Source organism: Oryctolagus cuniculus, chromosome X (genome assembly GCF_051225735.1).
Source record: "Oryctolagus cuniculus isolate XC-2025 breed Fujian yellow rabbit chromosome X, ASM5122573v1, whole genome shotgun sequence".
Classification (NCBI taxonomy): Eukaryota; Metazoa; Chordata; class Mammalia; order Lagomorpha; family Leporidae; genus Oryctolagus; species Oryctolagus cuniculus.
The window spans coordinates 52,216,749-52,240,136 of NC_142888.1; the positions used below are offsets into that span (position 1 = coordinate 52,216,749).

Genomic DNA, 23,388 nt, shown 5'->3' on the forward strand with positions numbered 1-23,388 from the left:
AAAGGATTCTCTGATATGAATTAGAAGCTCAAAAAGGTCAATTAAGAGAATAATGCTGAATTAGTGATAGTTTCTAAGGAAATGAGATTAAGAAACATAATATGGACAGGTAAGTATGACCCACAATGTTGGGGAAGTAGGAAAACCATAAAGAAAGTGGAAAACCTTAGTTTCCATCTTACTGGGTCAAATAAAAATAAGAGATGAACTCCTTTGCTTGGCTTTTCATGCTTCGAAGGTTGACATAATATCAATATATCATTGTAAATTATCAGGATGTTAGGAGTTGCATGTGCTATTTGATGGTATGGTGAGTATAAGTGATCTGTCTGTTGACAGTCCATAAAAATCATCTGGAAAAAGAAACAGTGTTGTCATTCTTTGTGTTATTGTCACTGGAGGTGATTTGTGTAAAATTTTTGCTTAGGCTAGCACCAATAGGGTATTAACAGCAGGGAAGTATTCAAATATAACATATAAGAAATGTATAGAGAAATTACAGTACTATTTATGAAATACAACATGGAGCACACAGGTAACTTGCCTGGGAAAAATCCTGGGGAGAATTTGTGCAGTGACACAGTCATGACTTTGGAGGTGAAACTGAAGGCATCTTCCACACCTACCAGAGAAACAAATGTCAGCCAAATTGCTCTATATATGGAGCTCACGCTTTTAATACCTGAAAATCTAGAAAGCAACCATGGGAAGAAGGGGAGATGAGAAGGCAACAATAAAAAAGGGAACAAGCCAAGGAATAAAAGTAACATAAACCTCTGGTCTATGACCTCTGTAATTACAGGATGAGGTAGGACTTTGGCCCCGAGTGAATTTTGACAATACCTCTTCAGATTCATGGTAAGCTGTAATTGAACTTCCCCTTTCTAAGCACTGGCCTGTCTGGGGCCTCTTTGACAACTTGTTCTAAAAGGTGGGGAATGGTAAGAGCTCAGAATCAAGGCATTATTAACAGAACTGAATAGAGGAAAATGGCACTATCTTAGACATTTTATGTTTTGCTTTGTTTTGTTTAAGTGGTTCCACATAACTTCTTGAGTTTTTTTCAAAGAAGTACAATATGATAACCCTTTGAAAACTATGACCAATACAAGCATTAGGCATTGTATAGAGAAAATTTAATTATAAAGTATCTGTCACTAATACAGATTTGGTTATAAATGCAAGACACCCAAAGTCTCATGTGTTCTGAGTAATTTATGGTACAACTTTCTGGCTAAAACAGGGAAGGCTGAAAATACTCATGGTCTTGTCTCTGACCAGCAGTTTTTTCAAAAAGATTTTATATATTTATTTATTTGAAAGGCAGAATGAGAGAGAGAGAGAGGAGACAGAGAGATCTTTCTTTCACTGGTTCACTCCCCAAATGGCTACAATGGCCAGGGCTGGGCCAGGCTGAAGCCAGGAGCAGGGAAATCCATCCAGGTCTCCCACATGGGTTCAGGGGCCCAAGCCCTTGGGCTGTCTTCCACTGCTTTCCCAAACATATTAACAGGGAGCTGGATCGGAAGTGGAGCAGGCAGGCTGGTGCCCATATGGGATGCCAGCATCACAGGTGGCAGCTTAACATGCAGCACAATGCCTACCCCATTAGCAGCAGTTTTATAATGGAGATTTAAGGCCTAGAGAAAGGTGGGAGGGGGGAACTTTTCTAGAATGGGGTCTCCTTTTCATTTAGACAGGCTAAAAAATGACTAGAAGCCTGAGAGATACAAGCTGGGATTGAAAATAATCCCCACAAGCCATTCATTCCTTCTACTGATAAACACACTGTCTACCACCACCCCTTTCCTCTCAGAATCATATATGAACACAGCAGGATAAGCACTTGGTAGAATGGAAGGACTATTAGCAAATTAAGGTACTATCCTCTTTTACACTTCAAACAAAGAAATTGTCTCTGTGTTTGCTTACTGTTTTCAGTCTTCATTACAGGCCAGTGGAGACCTTAAAAAAATACTAACTCTATTTGTATATAACAGGTATGTTTGAATTTCCCAAGCCTTATGTTTTGCCCTAGGGAGGAGGCTAAAACCAGTTAAAGGCTGCAGGTACAAAGCATGAAGTAAACAAAATAAAAACAAAGTAAATGAAAATAGCATTTCAACTTAGAAACTGAAGCATAGACATGAAAATCCTGACGATTTATCCTAATCCAGAAATATTATACCAGTGTACACTTCAACCATTCCTGTATGAGAGTTCCCATTTTCTCACACTTTGACTAGCATTGGCTATTATTCTTTTTAATCTTAGGCAGAAAGAATATTCTTGTTCTTATTTACATTTGTTTTTTTTTTTCTATTCAAAATTTATATTTATTTTTAGTTCAGGAAATTGTAATTGACAAAATACCACCTATAGTCACACTGTGTTCTTTGTGAATGTGCTCAGAGGCCCCAGAGCACTTTGGCATGGGGTAGATTTTATTTTATTTATTTTTTTTTTTTTCATGGTATGGTTTTTTTTTTTTTTTATCTTTTATTTAATGAATATAAATTTCCAAAGTACGTCTCATGGGTTACAATGGCTTTCCCCCCCATACCGTCCCTCCCACCCACCACCCTCCCCTTTCCCACTCCCTCTCCCCTTCCATTCACATCAAGATTCATTTTCGATTATCTTAGTATACAGAAGATCAGCTTAGTATACCTTAAGTAAGGATTTCAACAGTTTGTTCCCACACAGAAACATAAAGTGAAAAATAATAGATGATTTTTTTTTAAGTGTGTTAGGCACATTATCATGTGTGTAATGGCCATTTGTATTTCTTATCATGGGAAATAACATTAGCATGGTTATAAAGCTATACTTAAAAGAGGAGGTAGGCAGATAAGTAGAGGATATGGACTTGGTGTGAGAGAGGAGAGTGCTTGGGTTGATGAAAGAAGGTGAAGTTAGGGTAAGAGTGGCTAGTGAAGCCACCACAGGATGCTAGCTATGGAATCGTGGGAGATTTAAAATAAACCAAATGTGTAAGAATTTGGGGGTGGGGCAGGGGTCACTGGAAGGGAGGTGCTGAAGAGGGGAAATAAAGTGAAATGAAACACACCATAAAAGTTGCCTAAAACAGGAAACTCTAAATGGTGTAGAAATAACATTACAAATGGAAAGAAACGGTTTCGGGTGACAGTCTTCTATGGTTCAATAGAGCTGATTCTATTCTTGAACTCTGATACTAATTATCTGAATTTTATAGGCATTCATTCATTCAACAAATATTTTATTGAACCCCTACTATATGCATGGTACTTTTGGTTCATGGCATTCTATGAGACAGAAAGAAGTAAACAACTTCATCACTGCTCTGAGAAACTTAAAGTTTCTATGGGAAGAGAAGATGCAGACATATTAAATAATTATGTAGTATTATAAGACTATATAAGTATATCTCAAATCATGATATAAGCAATACACTTGAGAGGAGGAAGAGAACATGGGCTAGAGTGGTCAGGGCAAATGCACTGCTGTTGGAACTTGAGTGAATAGGCAAAACTTGGAGATGCAAAAGGAGGTGAGAAAGCAAAACTAGAAGAAAAGGGAGGCAAAGTTAGGGAGACGGGAATAGTTAGACATGTCATGGAGATAGAGATATACGTTTATTGAGTAGGGTAGCTGGGCAGCAAGTAATGAGATAGAAAAAAGAGGATAGGCTTGTTTGAGATAGGCCTAGAAAGGGTAAAAGGAGAGAAGAATTCACCTTGAAGACCACTGGTTTTTTTTTTTTTTTAAGATTTATTTATTTATTTGAAAGTCAGAGCTACCCAGAGAGAGAAGGAGAGGCAGAGAGAGAGGTCTTCCATTCACTGGTTCACTCCCCAATTGGCAGCAATGGCCGGAGCGGCGCAGATCCGAAGCCAGGAGCTAGGAGTTTCCTCCAAGTCTCCCATGTGGGTGCAGGGGTCCAAGGACGTGGGCCATCTTCTACTGCTTTCCCAGGCCACAGCAGAGAGCTGGATCGGAAGTAGAGCAGCTGGGACTAGAACCGGTGCCCATATGGGATGCCGGCGCTTCAGGTGGCGGTTTTACCTGTTACGCCACAGTGCCCACCCCTCTTTTTTTCTTTTCTTTTTTTTTTTTAAGGGAAAGAGTTTATTGGGGGAAACCGGACAGACTGGAGGGAAGGGGCGAAGAAGGAAAAGAGGGAGAAGGAGAGCGTAAGAGTCAAGAGAGAGAGGGGGAAAGAGGGAAAGAGAGAAATAGAGAGCCACGTATTCAGGAACAGGTCCTGTTAATCCCCTTTGCTGGGGATTGGGCAGGGAAGTAGGAGCAGTGAATCCCATTAGGGTGGGTGTGGAGCTAACACCGGTGGTTGGGCCATGGGGTCACCTGGCTTCCAGCCATGGTGGTGGGGGCTAGAACCTAGGATGGTGAAGACCACTTGTTTTTCAAAGTATAGCCTGCAGAAAAACTGAGGTGTTTCTAAAATGTAGAACCACTGGTTCCATACCTGATCTACCAGATCTGAATATCTGGAGGGTGTGGCCCAGCAATGTTCATTTGAAAATAACTTTCTAAGGTCATCCTGATGCACATTCAAGTTTGAGACCATTGCTCTAGGCCAGAGATCAGCAAACTAGCTACATCTTAGGCTTTCCAAACTAATTAGAGTCTCTATTGCATATGTGTATGTATGTATAAGATATAAGATTACACACACACACACACACACACACACAACCTTTTAGAAATAGAACCCTTTACAACCATTCAGAAATATAAAAGCCATTCTTAGCTCGCTAGCTATACAAAAATAAGCCATAAGTCAAATACCACCCCCTGTTTTAGGCAATAAAGAGCTCTGAGCAAGATGTATTCAGAACTGGCAGAGTATTCAGAAATTTAGAGAAGACGGTTATCAAAGTTGTATTGTTGGCTGTTTTAACCATCCTGTCTTCTCTATGTTCCCTTTAATTTTATGTCACCATTTCATGGTAGTGTCCATGTAAGTGAAGCTCCCTGAGAGGGTTCTTCCCAAAATTTCTTTCTTCTTTTTCTGTTTTGGTAGCAGAACTAACCCTACCCTCAGAAAGATACTATTCTTTTCCTTGGTTATGCCTTGATTATGTTAGTTTGCCTTAAAAAAAAAATCCTACAAACAGGGAAGCAGCTATTACTGACTTAGACAAGGAGGAGAGATATCCTTAAGTAATAATTTACTGACTAAATAAATAGAAATACTATGTATCACAGATAGGATTTCTTTTTTTTTTTTTTTTGACAGGCAGAGTGGACAGTGAGAGAGAGAGAGAGAGACAGAGAGAAAGGTCTTCCTTTGCCGTTGGTTCACCCTCCAATGGCCGCCGCGGCCAGCGCACTGTGCTGATCCGATGGCAGGAGCCAGGTGCTTCTCCTGGTCTCCCATGGGGTGCAGGGCCCATGCACTTGGGTCATCCTCCACTGCACTCCCGGGCCACAGCAGAGAGCTGGCCTGGAAGAGGGGCAACCGGGACAGAATCTGGCGCCCCGACCGGGACTAGAACCCGGTGTTTCGGCGCCGCAAGGCGGAGGATTAGCCTAGTGAGCCGCGGCGCCGGCCACAGATAGGATTTCTTAAAGAAACAGAATGTGACAACAGTGAAGGGAGTTCTATGTTCTAGATGGAAACTATATAGGAGGGTTAGATAAATTCTTTCAGTGGAGTCCACTACGAGGGGATTAATGGGTTAAGACAAAGTGTTGAGAGATTCTGTTTTGTAAAGTTAGGGAAAATGCCCTGGGTTTGTGTAGGATCAAATATTCTAGCAATACAGAGAAAGTGGCACAGATTCTAATTACTACATGAGTTGGTAGCCTATTGATTAAAAATTCAAAATGTTAGTTCTTCATATTCCCTTACTATCTTGGGAGAAGAATCAATGAGAAGAGACAAGACTGTCAGTTCTAACTACAAATTTCTCTTAGAACCTATGGAAATGACCTGGGGGAGCTTCCCGAGCTCAGGAAATATAGGTAAGAGTTCCACCTCTTAATATTCTCTACTGGAATGCTTTACTATAAGAGAAGAAGTGGGAAAATGGTAGGAGCCGGCTTGTGCAGCATGGCACAAATTGCATCAGTTAGAGGAATCTCTGTATTATCTACTTAAAGAATCTTCAATTAAGAAAATTTCAACTGCAATAGGCACTTCTCCTTGTACCAGTTGCCTAGAAGTAGCTTTAATTATCAAAACCGGCTGTCCTAGTAGTGAAGCATCTTTGAAACTGGAGGGCTTACCATCTCCATGGTGCAGATCCAAATCCACATAGAGAATACGGTCAAATTTCCGTCGCAATCGTAATATTCCCAGGACAGCATCATTGAGATAACAAAAACCAGATGCTTCATCTCTGCAAGAAAACAAGTTGCTACAGCCAACAGCCAGAAAGCAATCCAAGGGAGTATTTACAGCCAAGGATCTAACCCTTGAGATCTAGTCTTTAAAATTCCCCATTCTTTTAAGAAAAATAAAAATCTACCTACAAAGATTCCATATTAAATGACTCAGAATGATCAACGAATGAAGTGTTTTGGTAAAGTAAATATTCAGGTTGATCGGTAACATTTTCCATTCAATATCCCACATTTTCAAAGCATTAGAATATTTTAACTGTTTTGAGCAAGACAGAATCTTACTCTGATGATTCAGGAATCACTTGCAAAAATGGGTGGTACTTTGGGGTCATCATGACGAACACAGATTATCACTTATAAGACTTTAAGAAAGCTAGACTCCGGAAAGGCCTTAACGACAATCTTACTCAGCCCAGTCGAAAGATGTTGGAGCCTGAACTCTCTGTCCCGATCCTGTGGCACAACCTAGAAGTTTTTTGTTTGTTTTTGTTTTCAAATGAGTTTCCACACTTGTTACTCATAAAAGCTGAGTATAGAATTTACAAATGCATAACCTCCAAGGCAGCATAATGTGGTTGCCTTTCTGTAAATGTAATTATTAGAGTGCAGAGTAAAGCAGCCTTTTCTTATTTTTTAAGATTATTTATTTGAAAGAGAGAGAGGGAGAGAGGGAGAAAGAGAGACAGAGAGAGAGAGAGTGAAAGAGAGAGTGAAAGAAAGAGATCTTCCATCATACTGGTTCATTCCCCAAATGGTTGCAACAGCCAGGTTCAGGCCAGTTTGAAGCCAGGAGCAGGAACTCCATCCTGGTCTCCTACATGGGTGGCAGGGGCCCAAGCACTTGGGCCATCATCCACTGCCTTCCTAGTTGCATTAGCAAGAAGCTGGATCAGAAGCGGCATAGCCATACTTGAAACTGGTGCTCTGGTGTTGGATGCTGGCATGGCAAGAAGTGGCTTAACTTGCTGTGTCACAATGCTAGTCCCTGAAGGAGCCTTTTCTATTTTGTTTCCTTCACAAAATTTGTTTTTATGGACTTCACTGGTGTCTGTAAACTTTTTTTTTCTATTGGTGATACTGTGTCACTTTAACCTCTTGTCAACATTAACCCACTCTTATATTACATTTCCATTAAGCCTTGCTTATTAGATATAAAAGCACATTCTTTTTCATCAAGAATGTTTTATAATTTATTTTAAGGCTTCATTATAAATGCTTCAGTTCCTTTTGCTTCCACAGACACTCCAAATATCTAGCCCATTTTTTCCTAAGTTCACTCTGAGATTTTCTTTGAAACAGAATTCTAGGCATGAGCAACATTTAAAATGGTCTCTTTGCTACTATGAGACTATAAAACTTTCTAGTGCTTATACAATTAATAAACTTCTTGGTGAAATTTCTTCCATTAGAACAACTTATATTCTCTGCAATAGCCTGGTTCACAGACTGAATCAATGAGAGAGGTACATTGGTGGGCAGGAAGTTGGTGAAAATGTCATTAGACATCAGCTTTGCATCAACAAGGTGAACTCAGCAATCATCTATCCAAAGAAGAGCTTGGCCTTAGGTATGCAAATGGGAAGAAACCAATTAAAGAAAAGGATTTGTCCATCCATGAATTCTCTCTAAGTAAGAATATGTGTCTTTTAAAATTCTTGGAGGCAAATGCTATTTTCCAATTTTGTTAAGATTAGATTTTATAAATCTGCTGTCTTAGCACATCAAGCAAGAGATAATCTGTCCTCCTACTGAACATCAATAACCTTTGGATAGATGGGACAGAACATTAAGTACTAGGCAAAACGAGAAGGGAGATGGGGAGGAGGAGGAATACAAATCAATACAAGATATAGTTCCTTCCCTCAGTGAACCTACATTTAAGTTAGGAAAGACAAGTCATAAGTACAGAAAAATGAAAAACAAAAAAGGCAACCAGAAATAATGTGGCATATGAAGGAGAAAAAAGAGGAATTTTATAGACAAAATTGACAAAGTAGGCTCATCTCATTGACAATATTGAACTTGATCTGAACTCTGCTTCTGGAAAGCAGTGTTGGTTAAAGAAACTCCTTACCCTTTTAGGTTCCCAGAAATGGTTAACCACAAAGGACTACATTGCTCCAGCACATTCCAAGATCAGACTCATCCTCATCTTTCCTCATGACTACCATACGACTTTGGGATGATTCTCTTGTTTATCTGCTTCTATAAAACTACTGGTCCCCTTCCTTTCCTTTAACATGTTCCTAATGAACGTCCTCCTTATGTCAGTAGCCTGGGTAATGATGATGATAATGTCTATATTCAGAAAATCTTTAATGTATCATTGTGTGACTGAATGATATTTTCACCTCTGGATGGGATTTTAGATCATAAAATCTCTTAAATAAAGGAGCTCTCTTCTCATTGGCTTACAGAAATAAGTAAGCACTTAGATAAACAAAATATTCCTAAAATTCCTAGAAATTGAACTTTCAAGATTTTCAAGGTGCTAAAAAAAGTATGCCTATAAAACATATCCAAATGTTTATTTTTATTTTTTGACAGGCAGAGTGGACAGTGAGAGAGAGAGAGAGAGAGAGAGAGAGAAAGGTCTTCCTTTGCCGTTGGTTCACCCCTCAGTGGCCGCTGCGGCCAGCGCACTGCAGCCACTGCACCATGCTGATCCGAAGCCAGGAGCCAGGTGCTTCTCCTGGTCTCCCATGCAGGTGCAGGGCCCAAGTACTTGGGCCATCCTCCACTGCACTCCTGGGCCGCAGCAGAGAGCTGGACTGGAAGAGGAGCAACTGGGACAGAATCTGGCACCTTGACAGGGACTAGAACCCGGTGTGCCGGCGCCACAGGAGGAGGATTAGCCTAGTGAGCCGCGGCGCCGGCCAATACCCAAATGTTTTAAGATTTCAAGTTCACATACTTTAGGTAAATCTTTGGCAGATAAGGTTAATTCAGTAATTTTAATTTATTAAAACCAACTACATCTTTTCTGATTTACCAGTGAGGGGTGTGATATACAGGTAGATTTTTATTGTCCTTGGACAGTTTCTTCCTAAATGTATAAAGCTTTACTGATTGCATGTGCTAATATTACTTCTAAAATGTTTAAGATTATGAAAAATGTAAATTTGTTTAACCAGATTGAGTCATTATTCTGACAAACTTGATTTCAACCATAGTTATGTCTTGTAGTAAGTACATCAGCTTAATGACAACTTTTAAGATCGTTAGGTAACTGAAAACTTCGGGCTGATACAAAATTGAATTAATAGATGAATATTCATTAGTTAGCTAGATAATTTATAAGAGAATACTGAAACATTAATTACTACACAGAATTTTGGGTTACATGCTTTTGCTTCCTATTTTCACATCCCACAGATATATTTCTCCTTCTCTATATAGATATATGTATATATATATATGTTAATGAAGGTATTGTTTTCAAAATTTATTTTTTACGAGGCACAGAGACAGACAGATCTCCCAGTCACTGGTTCACTTCCCAAATGATGTGCAATGACCAGGCTGGGGCAGGCTAAAGCCAGGAGCCAGGAATGCAACCTAGGTCTCCTGCACGAATGGCAAAGGATCCAAGTACTTGAGAAATTACCTGCTGTCTCCCAGGGTATGCATTAATAGGAAGCTGGAATTGGGGATGGAGCTAGAACTTGAATCCAGGCCCTTTGATATGAGATGTAGACATTCTAATAGCCAGGCTAAATGCTTGCCCCAAAGGTGTCCTTTTTTGCCACTTAGAGAAGTTGTACCATAAAGGATGTATATGGAGACAGAAAGTTGTAGAATGTTCACAAAAGCAAATTTTATTTCTTGAGATCAAAGTTAAGGTTTGAATCTTATTCAAAAGGTTTTCAAAAAGAACTTTGTTATCAAATACACTGATACAAAACCAGAATTTGGTTTTCTCTGGTAAAATGACAAAAGTGTTTGAATTATTGGTCTGTTCTTGATGACAGGTTGTAAAGATTTTGATTTATCTTCTGAGTAATCTTTCTAGATAACAAAGAGCCTGTGTCTTACCAGAGTATCTTCTATGCCTTATGTCGACTTTGCTGTGTCCTTGATTATTTAAGAAAGCAAAGTCTTCTGGCTTAGGAAAGAACTGAGGTTTTTCACAATCATGTTACTTCCAATGTTTACTGTGGAAAACTTTTAACATCCCTTTGGTAAAATAGAGAGTCAAATATTGTTTTTTTTATTAATGCTTCGTCCTATCTTAATCAAGTCTCAGAGGGCCCATGGAAAATCACAAAGGATTTGTTCACTTGGAAAAAGTAAGGTACTAGTAAGAATTAGGTTTCTTTGACATGTTAGTATTCATGAATTGCATAGGAAGACTTGTCAAATCAGAAGGGATGCTCTGCCTTCCCTAGGTTAAATTAATATAGGTAAATTGTTCTTAATATTTATAAAAACAGTTTGAAAATTGTACACTGTGGGCCGGTGCCGTGGCTCACTTTGTTAATCCTCTGCCTGTGGTGCCGGCATCCCATATGGGCGCTGGGTTCTAGACCCGGTTGCTCCTCTCCTAGTCCAGCTCTCTGCTGTGGCCCGGGAGGTCAGTGGAGGATGGCCCAAGTGTTTGGGCGCCTGCACCCGCAGGGGAGACCAGGAAGAAGCACCTGGCTCCTGGCTTCGGATTGGTGCAGCACTGGCTGTAGCGGCCATTTGGGGAGTGAACCAACGGAAAGAAGACCTTTCTCTCTGTCTCTCTCTCTCTGTAACTCTGTCGAATAAATAAATAAAATCTTTAAAAAAAAAGAAAAAAAATTGTACACTGTATGGGAAGTTCTTATAGATGCATCAAGACCCTCCTTGGTCCTGATAGGTTTCTATCTGTCAGAGTCCTTGGGCTGTTTTGTCTGATATTAGAAACTACAAGTAATGTGCTTTCATTCATAATTGCATTTTTTTAAAAAAAATGTTAAGCTAGTCTCAACTTTCTTCTTTATTTTCAATTTAGTAACTTCCTGGTCAGTAATTTTCAGTTGATGATTCATGTTACTTACCAATATAAACTTTATTGATATATAGATGTTTAAGGCCTATTCTGGATTACTGAATGTCTTTATTTGATATATTTTTGGTATTTTCTAACTATATGCTTGTTACACTCACAGTGTTATGTCAGGATTATTATGTCTACTTTCTTTTTTTCTCTGTGAAGGTTATGTTCATACACTTTTATAAATTAGGTATAATATCTCCTCTTTTTTGAAAATAGGGTTAATCATTATGTTTACAGATATTTTGTCTAAAATTTTTGGGGGATTGGCTTTTATCTTATTTTGCATGCCACAGAAACAACTACATTTCCTTGTCAGTTGCATTATTATTCTTGTAATGAACTCTTGGATTTTTACCTTTGAAAATGATCAGTAATAAGGTAACCACAGCTATTGTAAGTCTTTTGTCATCTATAGATAGCTTTTTATGTTTTACTCCGATGCTTCCCCAAAAGCACTTGCAATCATCTACAAGCTAGAGGGCTTCATCTTCAACAAAGAAGGACGTTCTGGAAGCCCTGTGGAAAGGAACTATGCCTGGCACTTTTGTGTCCAGGCTTCTGCTGGGATAACTGAAACAACTCTGAGACCACACCAGTGAAGTCAGGATTTTAAAAGTGCTAGTTGAGTGAGAAGCAGGTAGGTTCGCAAAACCACTAATCTAAGGTTGCGTGGAACAAGAACTAGTTACATAGACCTGAATGGACTGATGAGGAATGACTGTGGGTTTTGTTTGGAATATTGCTGATGATTTAATATTCTAATCTTGGCTATATAAGGAACCCATCTGTATTCTCTCTTAACGCTATCTGTAACTCCTAACTATTTAGTAGATGATGTCGCTATAAAGAGAAATGAAACATTTGCAAATGGAAATATTATTCTCCCCACTTGAGCTCTTCAGGATTCAGATCTCTTCATTGAGTATTCTTATTTTCACAGCAACATAATCATCTGCATAACTAGAATAAAGATCTGTCTATCCTTGTTACCTTGTCATTACCAAGACCTTTCCTAGAATGTTGTATTTGTTAATGACGCTCAGTGAATCAGATATGATTAGATACTTTTGAGGAAGTCAGGCTGATTCTATGGAGCCAATGCATACAAAGTCCTCTTGGGAAAACTAGGCTGGCACCAGCCTTAAAGTGTTCCCCGCCTGACAAGTGAGTAAAGAAGGTTCCTTCCTGGCAGGATCCCTCAGAGACTTTGGGAGCCTCTAACAGAGGGCATTTCTCCCAAGTTTATAGGTACCACAGGTAAAATATTCTTAACTTGGCTTCTTAGCCTTAATAAGCTCTTAAAATTCCAAAGGGAGATTCCTTATGAAAACTTTCAGCAAAACAAGCTAAGAAGCTCTATATGATAAGTGACCATTCTTGCTGTGCTTATGTAAATAATCAGACTAAATCTAATGAGACTTGATTTTTATTTTGAAATGTTTTATTGATATAAAATCAACTATTTTAATGTGTACAATTCAGTGGCATTCAGTAAAATTGACAATATTGATCAACCTTCACACAATGTAGGTCCAAAACATCACCTCAGAAGAAAACCCCATACTCATTAAATAATCATTCCTTATGCCTTCTCCTGCATTCCCTGATAACCACCAATCTCTGTTCTGTCTTTATGGATTTACCTATTTTGGTTACTTCATATAAATGGAGTCATATAATATGTGACTTTTTCAGTATGGATCCTTTCACTTAACACGTTTCTGAGGTTCATTCACGTGTAGCATATATTAGTACTTCATTCCTTTTTTTATGGATGAATAATATAGTCTCAGTCTCTCTCTACCCCGCCAATCCCTCTATCTCTCCTTCACACACACACTACATTTTGCCTATTCATCTATTTCACCTTTTTTGCTATTGTGAATAGTGTTGTTACGAACATCTTTGTACAGGTATTTGTTTGACTCTGTTTGCAATTCTTTTGGACATAAATACTTAGGAATTGAGGCATTAGGTCATATGGTGATTCTATGTTTAACTTTTGAGGAACAATCAACCTGTTTTTCACAGTGGCTTTTACCATTTTATACTTCTGCCAAAAGGGGTACAAGGGCTCCAATTATTCCATATCCTCACCAATAACTGTTTTCCAGTTGTCTGTGTGTATATCTGTGTATGTGTGTGTTAAAGCTAGCAATCTTAGTATGTGGGAAGTGGTATATCATTGTGGATTTGATTTGCATTTCCCTGATGACTAATGATATTCAACATTGTTTCTTGTACTTGTTGGCCATTTCTTCTTTGAAGAAATGTCTATTCAAGCCCTTTGCCCATTTTAAAATTGCACTATTTAGTTCTTTTTGTTGTTGAACTGTAAAAGTTATTTGTATTTTGGATTTCAGATCTTTATCAAGTATGATTTGCAAACATTTTCTACCACCCTGTAGGCTGTCTTTCCACTTTCTTGATAATGTCCTTTGATATACAAAAGTTTTAAATTTTGATGAACTCCAATTTATTTTTCTTTTGTTGGTTGTGAAACCAGCCTTATTTTGTATTCAAGAATAATCTTTTTTTTTTTCTTAAAAGAGACTATTTATTTATTTAAAAGAATGACAGAGGGAGGGAGAGAGATCCTCCATCTGCTGGCTCACTTCCCAAATGCCTGCAACAGCAGGGGCTGGGCCAGGCCAAAGCCAGGAGTCTGGAACACCATCTGGGTCTCCCACATAGGGGGCAGGGACCCAGGTACCTGTGCCATCATCAGCTGCCTTCCAAGCTGCATTGGCAGGAAGCTGGATCAGAAGTGGAACAGCTGAGACTTGAATTGGTGCTCCCATATGGGGATATGGCTGTCCCAAGCAACAGCTTATTCTGCTGCATCGAAATGCCTGCCACCAGGAATAATGTTTCTTTTAGATTATCTTTGTTCAAAAGGGGTGACTGTAGAGAGAAATTCTGTGTGCCAACAGAAAACTGTTCATCTATAGCACATCCAGGTTATCAGAGCCTAGCCCTGTTCATTGCCTTTGAGCTATTTTGTATTTCTTTATAAAGTGTAGTTTGCTGATGGGTGGGCAAATATTATCTTGTCTGGTAGAGACAGAACTGACTCCTTCCCTTCTGTGGTAAAATCAGTTTGGGTGCCAACTTATAAATCAAACTGAATCCTGCTGCCTTGCCCAAATTGTGAATCTTTACTAAATTTTCATTTTTTCCAGTCTTCTTCAACATCTAGTTACTATTTTCCAAACTAACTTAAAATTTTTTCTTACTCCTACCTGGCTCAGAGTCACTGAGAACTGAAACCTGACTGCTGGAATCCCTATCAGGATCTGAAACAACACTGCCAGCTAAAGCTCAACAACTTGACATAAACCTAAAAGAATATAGCACCAAGCAGAGCATACATGACTGGAATTCTCCTTGAACAAGCTGCTGCCTAGACCACTACATAAGTCTAGAGAAATGCTTGGGTGGTACACATCCTTAGAGGAGAGGTAACCAAGACTGTGGACAAACAACATTGTCAGTAGCATCCACGTTCTGGTTCTATGAGCAATACTGCAAAATGGAAAGTTCTCCTTCTACTGATGTCTTAGAATACACCAGATGGTTAACTTTTTTAAAAAAAGATTTTATTTATTTATTTATTTGAAAGAGTTACTCCCCAAATGGCTGCAATGGCCAGAGCTGCACCGATTCGAAGCCAGGAGCCAGGAGCTTCCTCCTGGTCTCACATGACGGTGCAGGGGCCCAAGGACTTGGGCCATCTTCTGCTGCTTTCCCAGGCCATAGCAGAGCACTGGATCAGAAGTGGAGCAGCCGGGACTCAAACTGGCACCCATATGGGATGCCGGCACTGCAGGCGGTGGCTTTACCCGGGTAGTTGACTTTAAGGGTTCTTTCTTGGTTTGGCTCTTTAACTTTTTTTTTTTTGCAGCGGGGGGTGGGGGTGGGGGTGGTGGTGGCGGGGGGGGGGGTAGGGGTAGGGAGCAAGGGAGGGAGAGGGGTACAGACTGATAGAGAGAGCGCCCTCTGCTGATTTAATCCCCAAATGCCTGCAACAGCCAAGGGGCTGAAGCCAGGAGCCAGGACTTAATCCAGGTCTATTACATGGTTGGCAGGAATCCAACTACTTGAGCAATCACCACTGCTGCCCAGAGTGTGCATTAGCAGGAAGCTGGAATTGGGAGCCAGAGGTGGTTTTTGAATCTAGGCAGTTTGATGGGGTCTCCTTAACAGTGTCTTATCCATGAGGCCAAATGCTTACCCCTACTATAACTTTTTATATTCATATTCCTTTGTGTTTTTTTTTTTTTTGCTTTAGCCATCCTTCTTTTAAGATGTCTAGTCTCTAAGATCCTAAAACAACTGACTTTTTCTACCACATAGTTCAACTGGTTCTACAGGAACAACACCAACAGGAGCTCTCAAGAGGCTATTTCTTATTACTCTGTTTCACTCCATTCAAGAAATTTAAGTTCACCTCTGAGCTGCTCAATGATGAATGACATGTGTCTTCTAAAAAGGAAAAACAATGACAGTTCTAAAGTTTGCCAGAATCCTATACACCCCAGAAAGCAGTGAAGGATCCTTCCACCCTTCTGCTTTCCAGAAAAAGACTGCTCACAAGGGTCCATCCTACTCTGGCACATTATTCCAAGACGAGACCCATCTCTGTCCTGTTTTCTGACTCCAGTAGGACTTGCAGATAACTGCCTTAGTATACCTCAAGTTTCCTTCCTTTTCTTTGAAACAGTTCTCATTAATGAAGATTGTCCCTTTGGTGATAGCCTGTATGCATACAATCACTTCCTTAATTGTCTAGTACATTTTGCCTTTCACATTGTCAACACAAATGTGTTCAAGGGAGAGTCCGGTTTCAGCGTCCATATTTCTGAAAACTTGGGGAATTGTGTCTGCAGCTTTGTGGTCAGTTGTTTTGGTCTAGCTTCTTAAATGCCCTGCTGAACTATAAACTACAAATTCAATCTTGAAAAAAATGTACAGAACTCAGTCAACTACATTTGCTTTTCCCACATCCTCTAAAAGTCAAAGACTCTTGGATCATGACATGAAGACATTCAAATAATACCCAAACAGAGACACAGACACACAGACACACACAGACACACAGACACACACACACACACACACACACACACTGCTCAACAGCTTAATTGTTACTGGCAAAGCTTTTGAACAATCTTTTTTTTAATCCTCAATCCTAGTATCAAAAGTTAGCATTATAGATTTCCAATGTTTTCTTATTTGAAGCTTTGTAAGACTGCTCACATATCTATTTTCTCTTTTAATATTAGAATACCTCTTACAATTCTTCACTTACATCACAGTTATTTTTGGAACAAGCTAGTAGTATGGTTTGGCTCTTCTCAGTTGTTGGCATATAATAAAAATAACAGCTGACAGTTACTGAGTGATTATCCTGTGCTAGGAACCATACTAGGTGCTTCAATATGTGAACTCAATCAATTTTCACAACAATGCTGTGGGCTAGGTACTGTAATTCCCATTTTACAAATGAGAAAACAAAATCACAAGGAAAGTAAGTAACTTATCCAAAATCACATAGCTATGAAGTAGCTGAACTGGAATTTGAACTTCAGTAAAGTATGACTGACATTAAAAAATAAAGCTGTACTATATACAACTTTCAAGTATATGACATGATGAATTTGGACATAAGTATATATCTGTGAAATCATTCCCATAATCTATGCTATAAACCTATCCATCACCTCCAAAAGTCTTTTCCCACTCTATAAGGGTACTTCGAAAAGTTCATGGAAAAATAGAACTAAAAGTATGAGTTTATTTTGGTGGAAAATTTTGAAATCTATGCATAGTTTTTAAGTAACATGTATTTTCCACATTTCTAAATGATTTATTTATTTATTTGAAAGGCAGAGTTACAGAGAGAGAGAAAGAGAGAAAGGGAGAAACAGAGAGAAACAGAGAGAGAGAGAGAAATCTTCCATCCTTTGTCACTCCCCAAATGGCTGCAATGGCCAGAGCTGAGCCAACCAAAAGCCAGGAGCCAGGAGCTTCTTCCCAGTCTCCCATGTGGGTACAGGGTCCCAAGGACTTGGGCCATCCTCCCCTGCCTTCCCAGGCACATTTGCAGGGAGCTGGCATTATATGGGCCTTCGGCATTTCAGGTGGTAACTTAACACATTATGCTACAATGCTGACCCCTCCACATTTTATTAGGCAAACTTTTGATTAATTTTTCACCAAAATAAACTTATAATTTTAATTCCATTTTTTCATGAACTGTTTGAAGTACCCTTTTGTTTATTAATTTATCTAGTATTAATGATAATACTTAACATAAGATCTACCATCTTAGGAAATTTTGAAATGTACAATACAGTATTGTTAACTATTGGTACTATGCTGTATAGCAGATCACTAAATATCCATCTATGGATTAAAACAATGTGGTATACATGTAGAATGTATTATTATGCAGCCTTGAAAAAAAAGATAATCCTGAGGCCAGCACTGTGGTGTAGCCGGTAAGACCTCTGCCTGCTGTGCTGTCATCCCAAATGGGCACTGGTTCATGTTCTGGCTGCTCCAGTTCCAATCCAATTCCCTGCTAATTTGCTTGGGAAAGCAGTGGAGGGTGGTCCAAGTCCTTAGGCCCCTGCACCCATGTGGGAGACCCTGAAGAAGCTCTGGGTTCCTGGCTTTGGCTTGGCCCAGCCCTGGTCATTGTGGCCATTTGTGGAGTGAAGCAGCAGATGGAAGATCTCTCTGTCTCTCCTTCTCTCTTGTGTAACTCTGGAGCTGGGACAATCTGAAGCCAAAAACCAGTAGCTTCTTCTAGGTCTCCCACATGGGTACATGGATCCAAGGACTTGGGCCACCTTCCACTGCTCTCCCAGGCCATAGCAGAGAGCTGGAATGGAAGAGGAGCAGCTGGGACTTGAACCGGAACCCATGTGGGATGCTGGCACTGCAGGCAGTGGCTTTACCAGCTATGCCACAGTACTAGCCCCAATAAATAAATCTTAAAAAACAAGAATAAAATCCTGTCATTTGCAACAACATGGATGAAGCTAGAAGACATTATATTAAATGAAATAAGTCAGGCACAGAAAGATGCTGCATGAAACTACTTATGTTAGGGATTTATTTTTATTTATTTATTTTTTGACAGGCAGAGTGGACAGTGAGAGAGAGAGAGAGACAGAGAGAAAGGTCTTCCTTTTCCGTTGGTTCACCTCCCAATAGCTGCTGCAGCCGGCGCACAGCAATGATCCGAAGGCAGGAGCCAGGTGCTTATCCTGGTCTCCCATGCAGGTGCAGGGCCCAAGCACTTGGGCCATCCTCCACTGCCTTCCCGGGCCACATTAGAGAGCTGGACTGGAAGAGGAGCAACCGGGACAGAATCCAGCGCCCCGACTGGGACTAGAACCCGGGGTGCTGGCGCCGTAGGCGGAGGATTAGCCTATTGAGCCGCGGTGCCGGCCAGGTTAGGGATTTAAAATAGTGAAACTCATAAAGGCATAAACTCATAAAGAACAGTAGTTGTGAGGGGCTGTTAGAAGAGAGAAATGTGAAAGTATCTGAATTTGAACTTAAGCAGTCTGGCTACCGGGCCCACAAGCTTCCACACTATACTAAACAGTTTTGGTATTGATATCTCCATCTCTTGCTTTTTTTTCCTTATAATTTCTTCCACTTCTCCATGTCTATCTCCTTTCACCATTTCCATTTGGTAACACTGGTGAAATTAGTCTTTTTTCCTCAGGTTTCCTTTATGTCTTCATTTGTCTTTCCCCATTTACTACTACACTACATTTTCTGTCTGTCTCTATCCTCAGTATTTGGACTTAGCAGGTTTTTGGTTACTAAGATGATCAACCAGAGGTCCTTGTTGTAGCAACTTTTATCTCCAGATTTCTCCTCATCAACCCACCCATACTTCAATCATTTCAGCTTTGAGGTTATTTGGATTTGGAATAAATGTTTTTTTTTTTTAAATCCCCCAGCCCCAAAGGCGAGTAAATGCCCCTGGGCCAAATTTCACATAAATTGACTTCACAGTAGCCCTTTCCTCTATAAACCCAATTTAGCTACTGACCTGGCATCTACGGATTTAGATTTTATACAGGAACATGTGTGAAAATGATTAGGTCAAGAAGGCCCTACTTGTTAATAGAAACAAATTCATTAACCGTTTGACAAAACTACCAAAAATGCTACCCAGGAAGTAAATTAAATGTGACAGCAGCATAATTCTTCACAGTTCTCACTCTCTCAACCCTATCTGGCATGAGGAGCAGTCACAATTGAAGACAAATGAAGGTTTGGGAGAGTAGAAACAAGGTAATATTTGCCTCTGAAAATGAATCAAGAAAACTGACTGTGAATCTATTATGGTGAAAAGTGCCAGAAGGCCGCTTGTAGAATCCTTGGGCCATATTTCTCTTTGGATAATTATACCATTCAAGGTAAATGGATGGAAAAGATATAATGCAATTCTATTTACCACCAAGCATGTCAGATAGTTCATAAGCAGAACTTAACATTTGTACTCTGGAAGAGTCAAAGTGGTGAGTGAGTCCCTAAAAATTGCTGTAAGATTAATTCAGCTAGGGAACAAATTGAGTAGACAGGTCATGATGAACTAAATTCACTAGTTGTTTCCTTTGGACGTGCAGGTCTTATTTTTCTGGCTCTAAGCTCCTTTAGCACATTTTTCTCAGATGACATAGGGAGAATTTTCCTGCTCTAAAAAATGTTTTTATTCAGTAAAATGTAGGTTAGCAAACCAAAGTCTTCACTTGGCTAGTGAATTTTTCTTTTATGTACTCTGCATTTAGGGAAAGAAGCAAATAAGAAGAAAAGGTTTCCAAAGGCAGTTTCCCAGTGTTTACCCCAGTTTGAGTCAGCCCAGATTTAGTCACTATCCTCTACCTCCAATGATCTTATCCAACAGAATCCTGGGTGCAGAAATATTGTGAAACTCTTCAAGACGGTAGAAAGATTCAACCAGATCCGGTCTGCTGTGCTCACTAAAGCAGAATTGCTTAGGTACACTATTAGAAGAGGTAAAAGAACACAGATAAAACAAATAAATACAAATCTGTCTGGTGTAACTGTCAACTAAACCAGAAAATTCAATTAACCAGAATACTTTATTCTCTGAGTGTTCTAATTAATAAAAAAAATACCACTTTTTATTTTAAACTCTCATTTAATGAACTTAAAAACCTCAATGGTTTAGACATTAATACCGGGTAGAGGAATAACATTTTAGGTATAATTGATGAAAATCGTGCCTGCTCAACCTTTCTAGTTAAACAGAGAAAACACAAAAGCACTGGCAGAGCAGCTGTCCCCGGCTTAATACATATGTATTTGTATTTCTGCACCTGGTCCTGGCACATAAGATAAGTGTCTCAAGAGCCAAAGACTTTATGTGCTTGCATCCCCAATCTACGTAAGAGACCCCATTAAATTGGCTGGAGTTTATATTAGGTGTGGATAGGAGGAAATGCCATTGTGTTCAGTGAACTGATCACAACCTCTGCCAAGTCAGGAGAGAGAGAATAGTGCTTGCTTTAAAAATGCAGAGAATTCTTTCAGACTTTCTGGCCTAGGTTGATGCAAAACTAGCGTTATTTTTGACATAAAAGAAAAACATATGGGAATGCTCCTCAAATATCCTTTTGGCCATAGGATTAAGTCCGTCTACAAAGTTTCACCACTTATTACTGAAATCTTTTAAAAAGTAGATGAAACACCTCTAGGATCCTGTCATGTTATATCTCTATTAATTATAATATTAGGTATGCAGAATTAAAAAATTTAAGCATCCTTTCTGAACATTTTCTGCAAACAACTAGCTAAATTTTGAAAGATCCAAAATATTAATATGGAGATATTCTACTTAGCATCTTTCATGTATAGATTGTGACCCCCCAGCAAAGTGACAATAATTTCTATTTTATAGAAGGGGAAATGTCATGCATTACCTCTTGGATTTACAGGGAAGTGTCGTGACAAAGGCAGGAGGGAAGAGAGCCCTTCCTGGCATTCAAAGGTCTGGTTGAACCAGGTTTGGAATCTTTTTGGCTGCTTCTAGAGAATGAGTCCTGAAATATAACATTATCACTAGTCCCAAATAGTACTGTGGCTTTCCCATGATGCCTTGGTATCAAGCAGTCTGCCTAAGAGGAGAAACTGTGTGCAATTAAGTAGCAGGTAGGTGCCAAGGACTCATTCCATGCCCTGCCTTTGTGGTAAGGGATATGGATGACACACGATGTCCCAGATCTTGCCCTTGAGGAGTTTACAACTGAGTTTCATCAAGCTGCAAGACAAAACTAAGACATATTTTTTAAAATGCACAAGATGCACATGAATAAGTGTTCAATTGTATGGTGTAGACCATGCTTGTCTCACCCTTCCACCATCTACTCTTAACCTGGAATCTGTCTTCTCAGAGGCTCAGAAGACTTATGTTAATCTCATGTATTCTCATTAGAGCCATGTAAAGTAGGGGAAGAAAAGGCTCTTCTTCTTTTACATATGAGAAACAAAAACAGTTTATGGCCCAGGTTCATAAGGGATTGGCTAATTGCTGCAGAGCCTCTAGCAGTCCTGTACTCCTCCCACTGTCTCCTGGCTCATACATTTTACACTACTCATTAGAACTTCCTAAAGCAGACTCTGACCACATCACTGCACTGCTTAAAAGCCCCTTGATGATCCCCATGCCAACAGGGAGAAAGATCCTTTCCTTAGAATAGCATAGCATACAAAGCCCTTCATAATTTTGTCCCTGCCTGATTCTCAGGCCTCTCACTTCACCATTTCCCTCAAGTACCCAAAGCTTAAGAACATCAAACTTTTTCTCAATGCTAACATGTTCTTCAAGCCTATGGCTTTGTACATACTTAGTCTTTTTTTTTTTTTTTTACAGGCAGAGTGGTGGACAGTGAGAGAGAGAGAGACAGAGAGAAAGGTCTTCCTTTGCCGTTGGTTCACCCCCCAATGGCCGCTGCGGCCGGCGCGCTGCGGCCGGTGCACCATGCTGATCTGAAGGCAGGAGCCAGGTGCTTCTCCTGGTCTCCCATGAGGTGCAGGGCCCAAGCACTTGGGCCATCCTCCACTGCACTCCCTGGCCACAGCAGAGAGCTGGACTGGAAGAGGGGCAACTGGGACAGAATCCGGTGCCCCGACCGGGGCTAGAACCCGGTGTGCCAGCGCCGCAAGGCAGAGGATTAGCCTAGTGAGCTGCGGCGTTGGCCCCATACTTAGTCTTAGACCTGCAGAATGACTGCTATCTCCTCTGACAACCTCCTACTCATTCTTTATGAGCTCCGAAGATATCCCAAGGTTCCACCTTTGTTTTGCAGGCAGAGAGGGTTGATCCCATTTGTGTGTGTGTGTACGCTCCAGTAGTTTTTTCAAACCTCTATTACACTACTTTTCAAATCAGTGTGCAATTATTACTTCCTGTACCTGTCTCCTCAGCTAGACTACAAGCTCTTTTACAGGGAGGACTGTGTCTTATTCATCTTTGTATCTTTAGTATATAGAACAGTGCTTGGAGTTTGAAAGAATTTACAGGAATGGTGAAAGATATAGAATGAAGAAGAGTTTGTATTGTTTACCTTGAATAAAAAAGAAAATAACCTTCAGATTATACATTCTCCAATTCAAAGGTGATACACTAGAAAAACACTGGGACAGATCATTAGAATACGGATTGGTCAGTACCTGAATCAGAAAACTTTAAGAGCCCATAATCCATTGTCCAATTACCTGCCTCCCACCTCTCCCAAACACAGAAACAAATCATGATTTATGTAGAAGCTGGTCCTGGATCTAGAGCCAAATCACTAGCTTTTTTTTTTAAGTGATAAAATAGGGAGTTTTTCATTAAATATGTCTAAAAATGAAGTTAGATGTGGCAGTGTTGTTTGAAATGACTTGGACCAATTGGCAAAGTGGATGGATATCACTATGGTGAAATTTAATATTGAAACACAACAGGTAATTCACTGACG

The 23,388-nt window shown here is 39.8% G+C and overlaps 2 protein-coding genes across 13 annotated transcripts in view; one reads left to right on the top strand and one right to left on the bottom strand.

The window, feature by feature from the left end:
* LOC149119640 (uncharacterized) overlaps positions 1 to 23,388 on the top strand; it is a 282,520-nt gene that overhangs the window by 195,667 nt on the left and 63,465 nt on the right. For 3 of the 6 annotated variants that reach the window (XR_016227967.1, XR_016227969.1, XM_089324283.1), the window contains one exon: positions 5,923 to 5,970. The exons of the other annotated variants lie outside the window; for them this stretch is intronic. Coding sequence is in view for 1 of the 3 variants with exons in the window: in XM_089324283.1 (XP_089180409.1) it covers positions 5,923 to 5,970 (48 nt within the window). In the remaining 2 variants the exon portion in view is untranslated. The remainder of the gene's footprint in view (positions 1 to 5,922; positions 5,971 to 23,388) is intronic. 6 annotated transcript variants of the gene reach the window in all.
* The window catches only part of HDAC8 (histone deacetylase 8), a 256,156-nt gene that overhangs the window by 167,772 nt on the left and 64,996 nt on the right, over positions 1 to 23,388 (bottom strand). For 6 of the 7 annotated variants that reach the window (XM_017349748.4, XM_008272803.5, XM_089324276.1 and 3 more), the window contains exons 5-6: positions 6,235 to 6,347; positions 545 to 622 (exon numbers count right to left, since the gene is read on the bottom strand). In XM_017349748.4, coding sequence (XP_017205237.1) covers positions 545 to 622; positions 6,235 to 6,347 — 191 coding nt within the window. Of the gene's footprint in view, positions 1 to 544; positions 623 to 6,234; positions 6,348 to 20,091; positions 20,410 to 23,388 lie in introns of those variants that run through there. The other variant, XM_089324278.1, reaches the window with a different exon arrangement.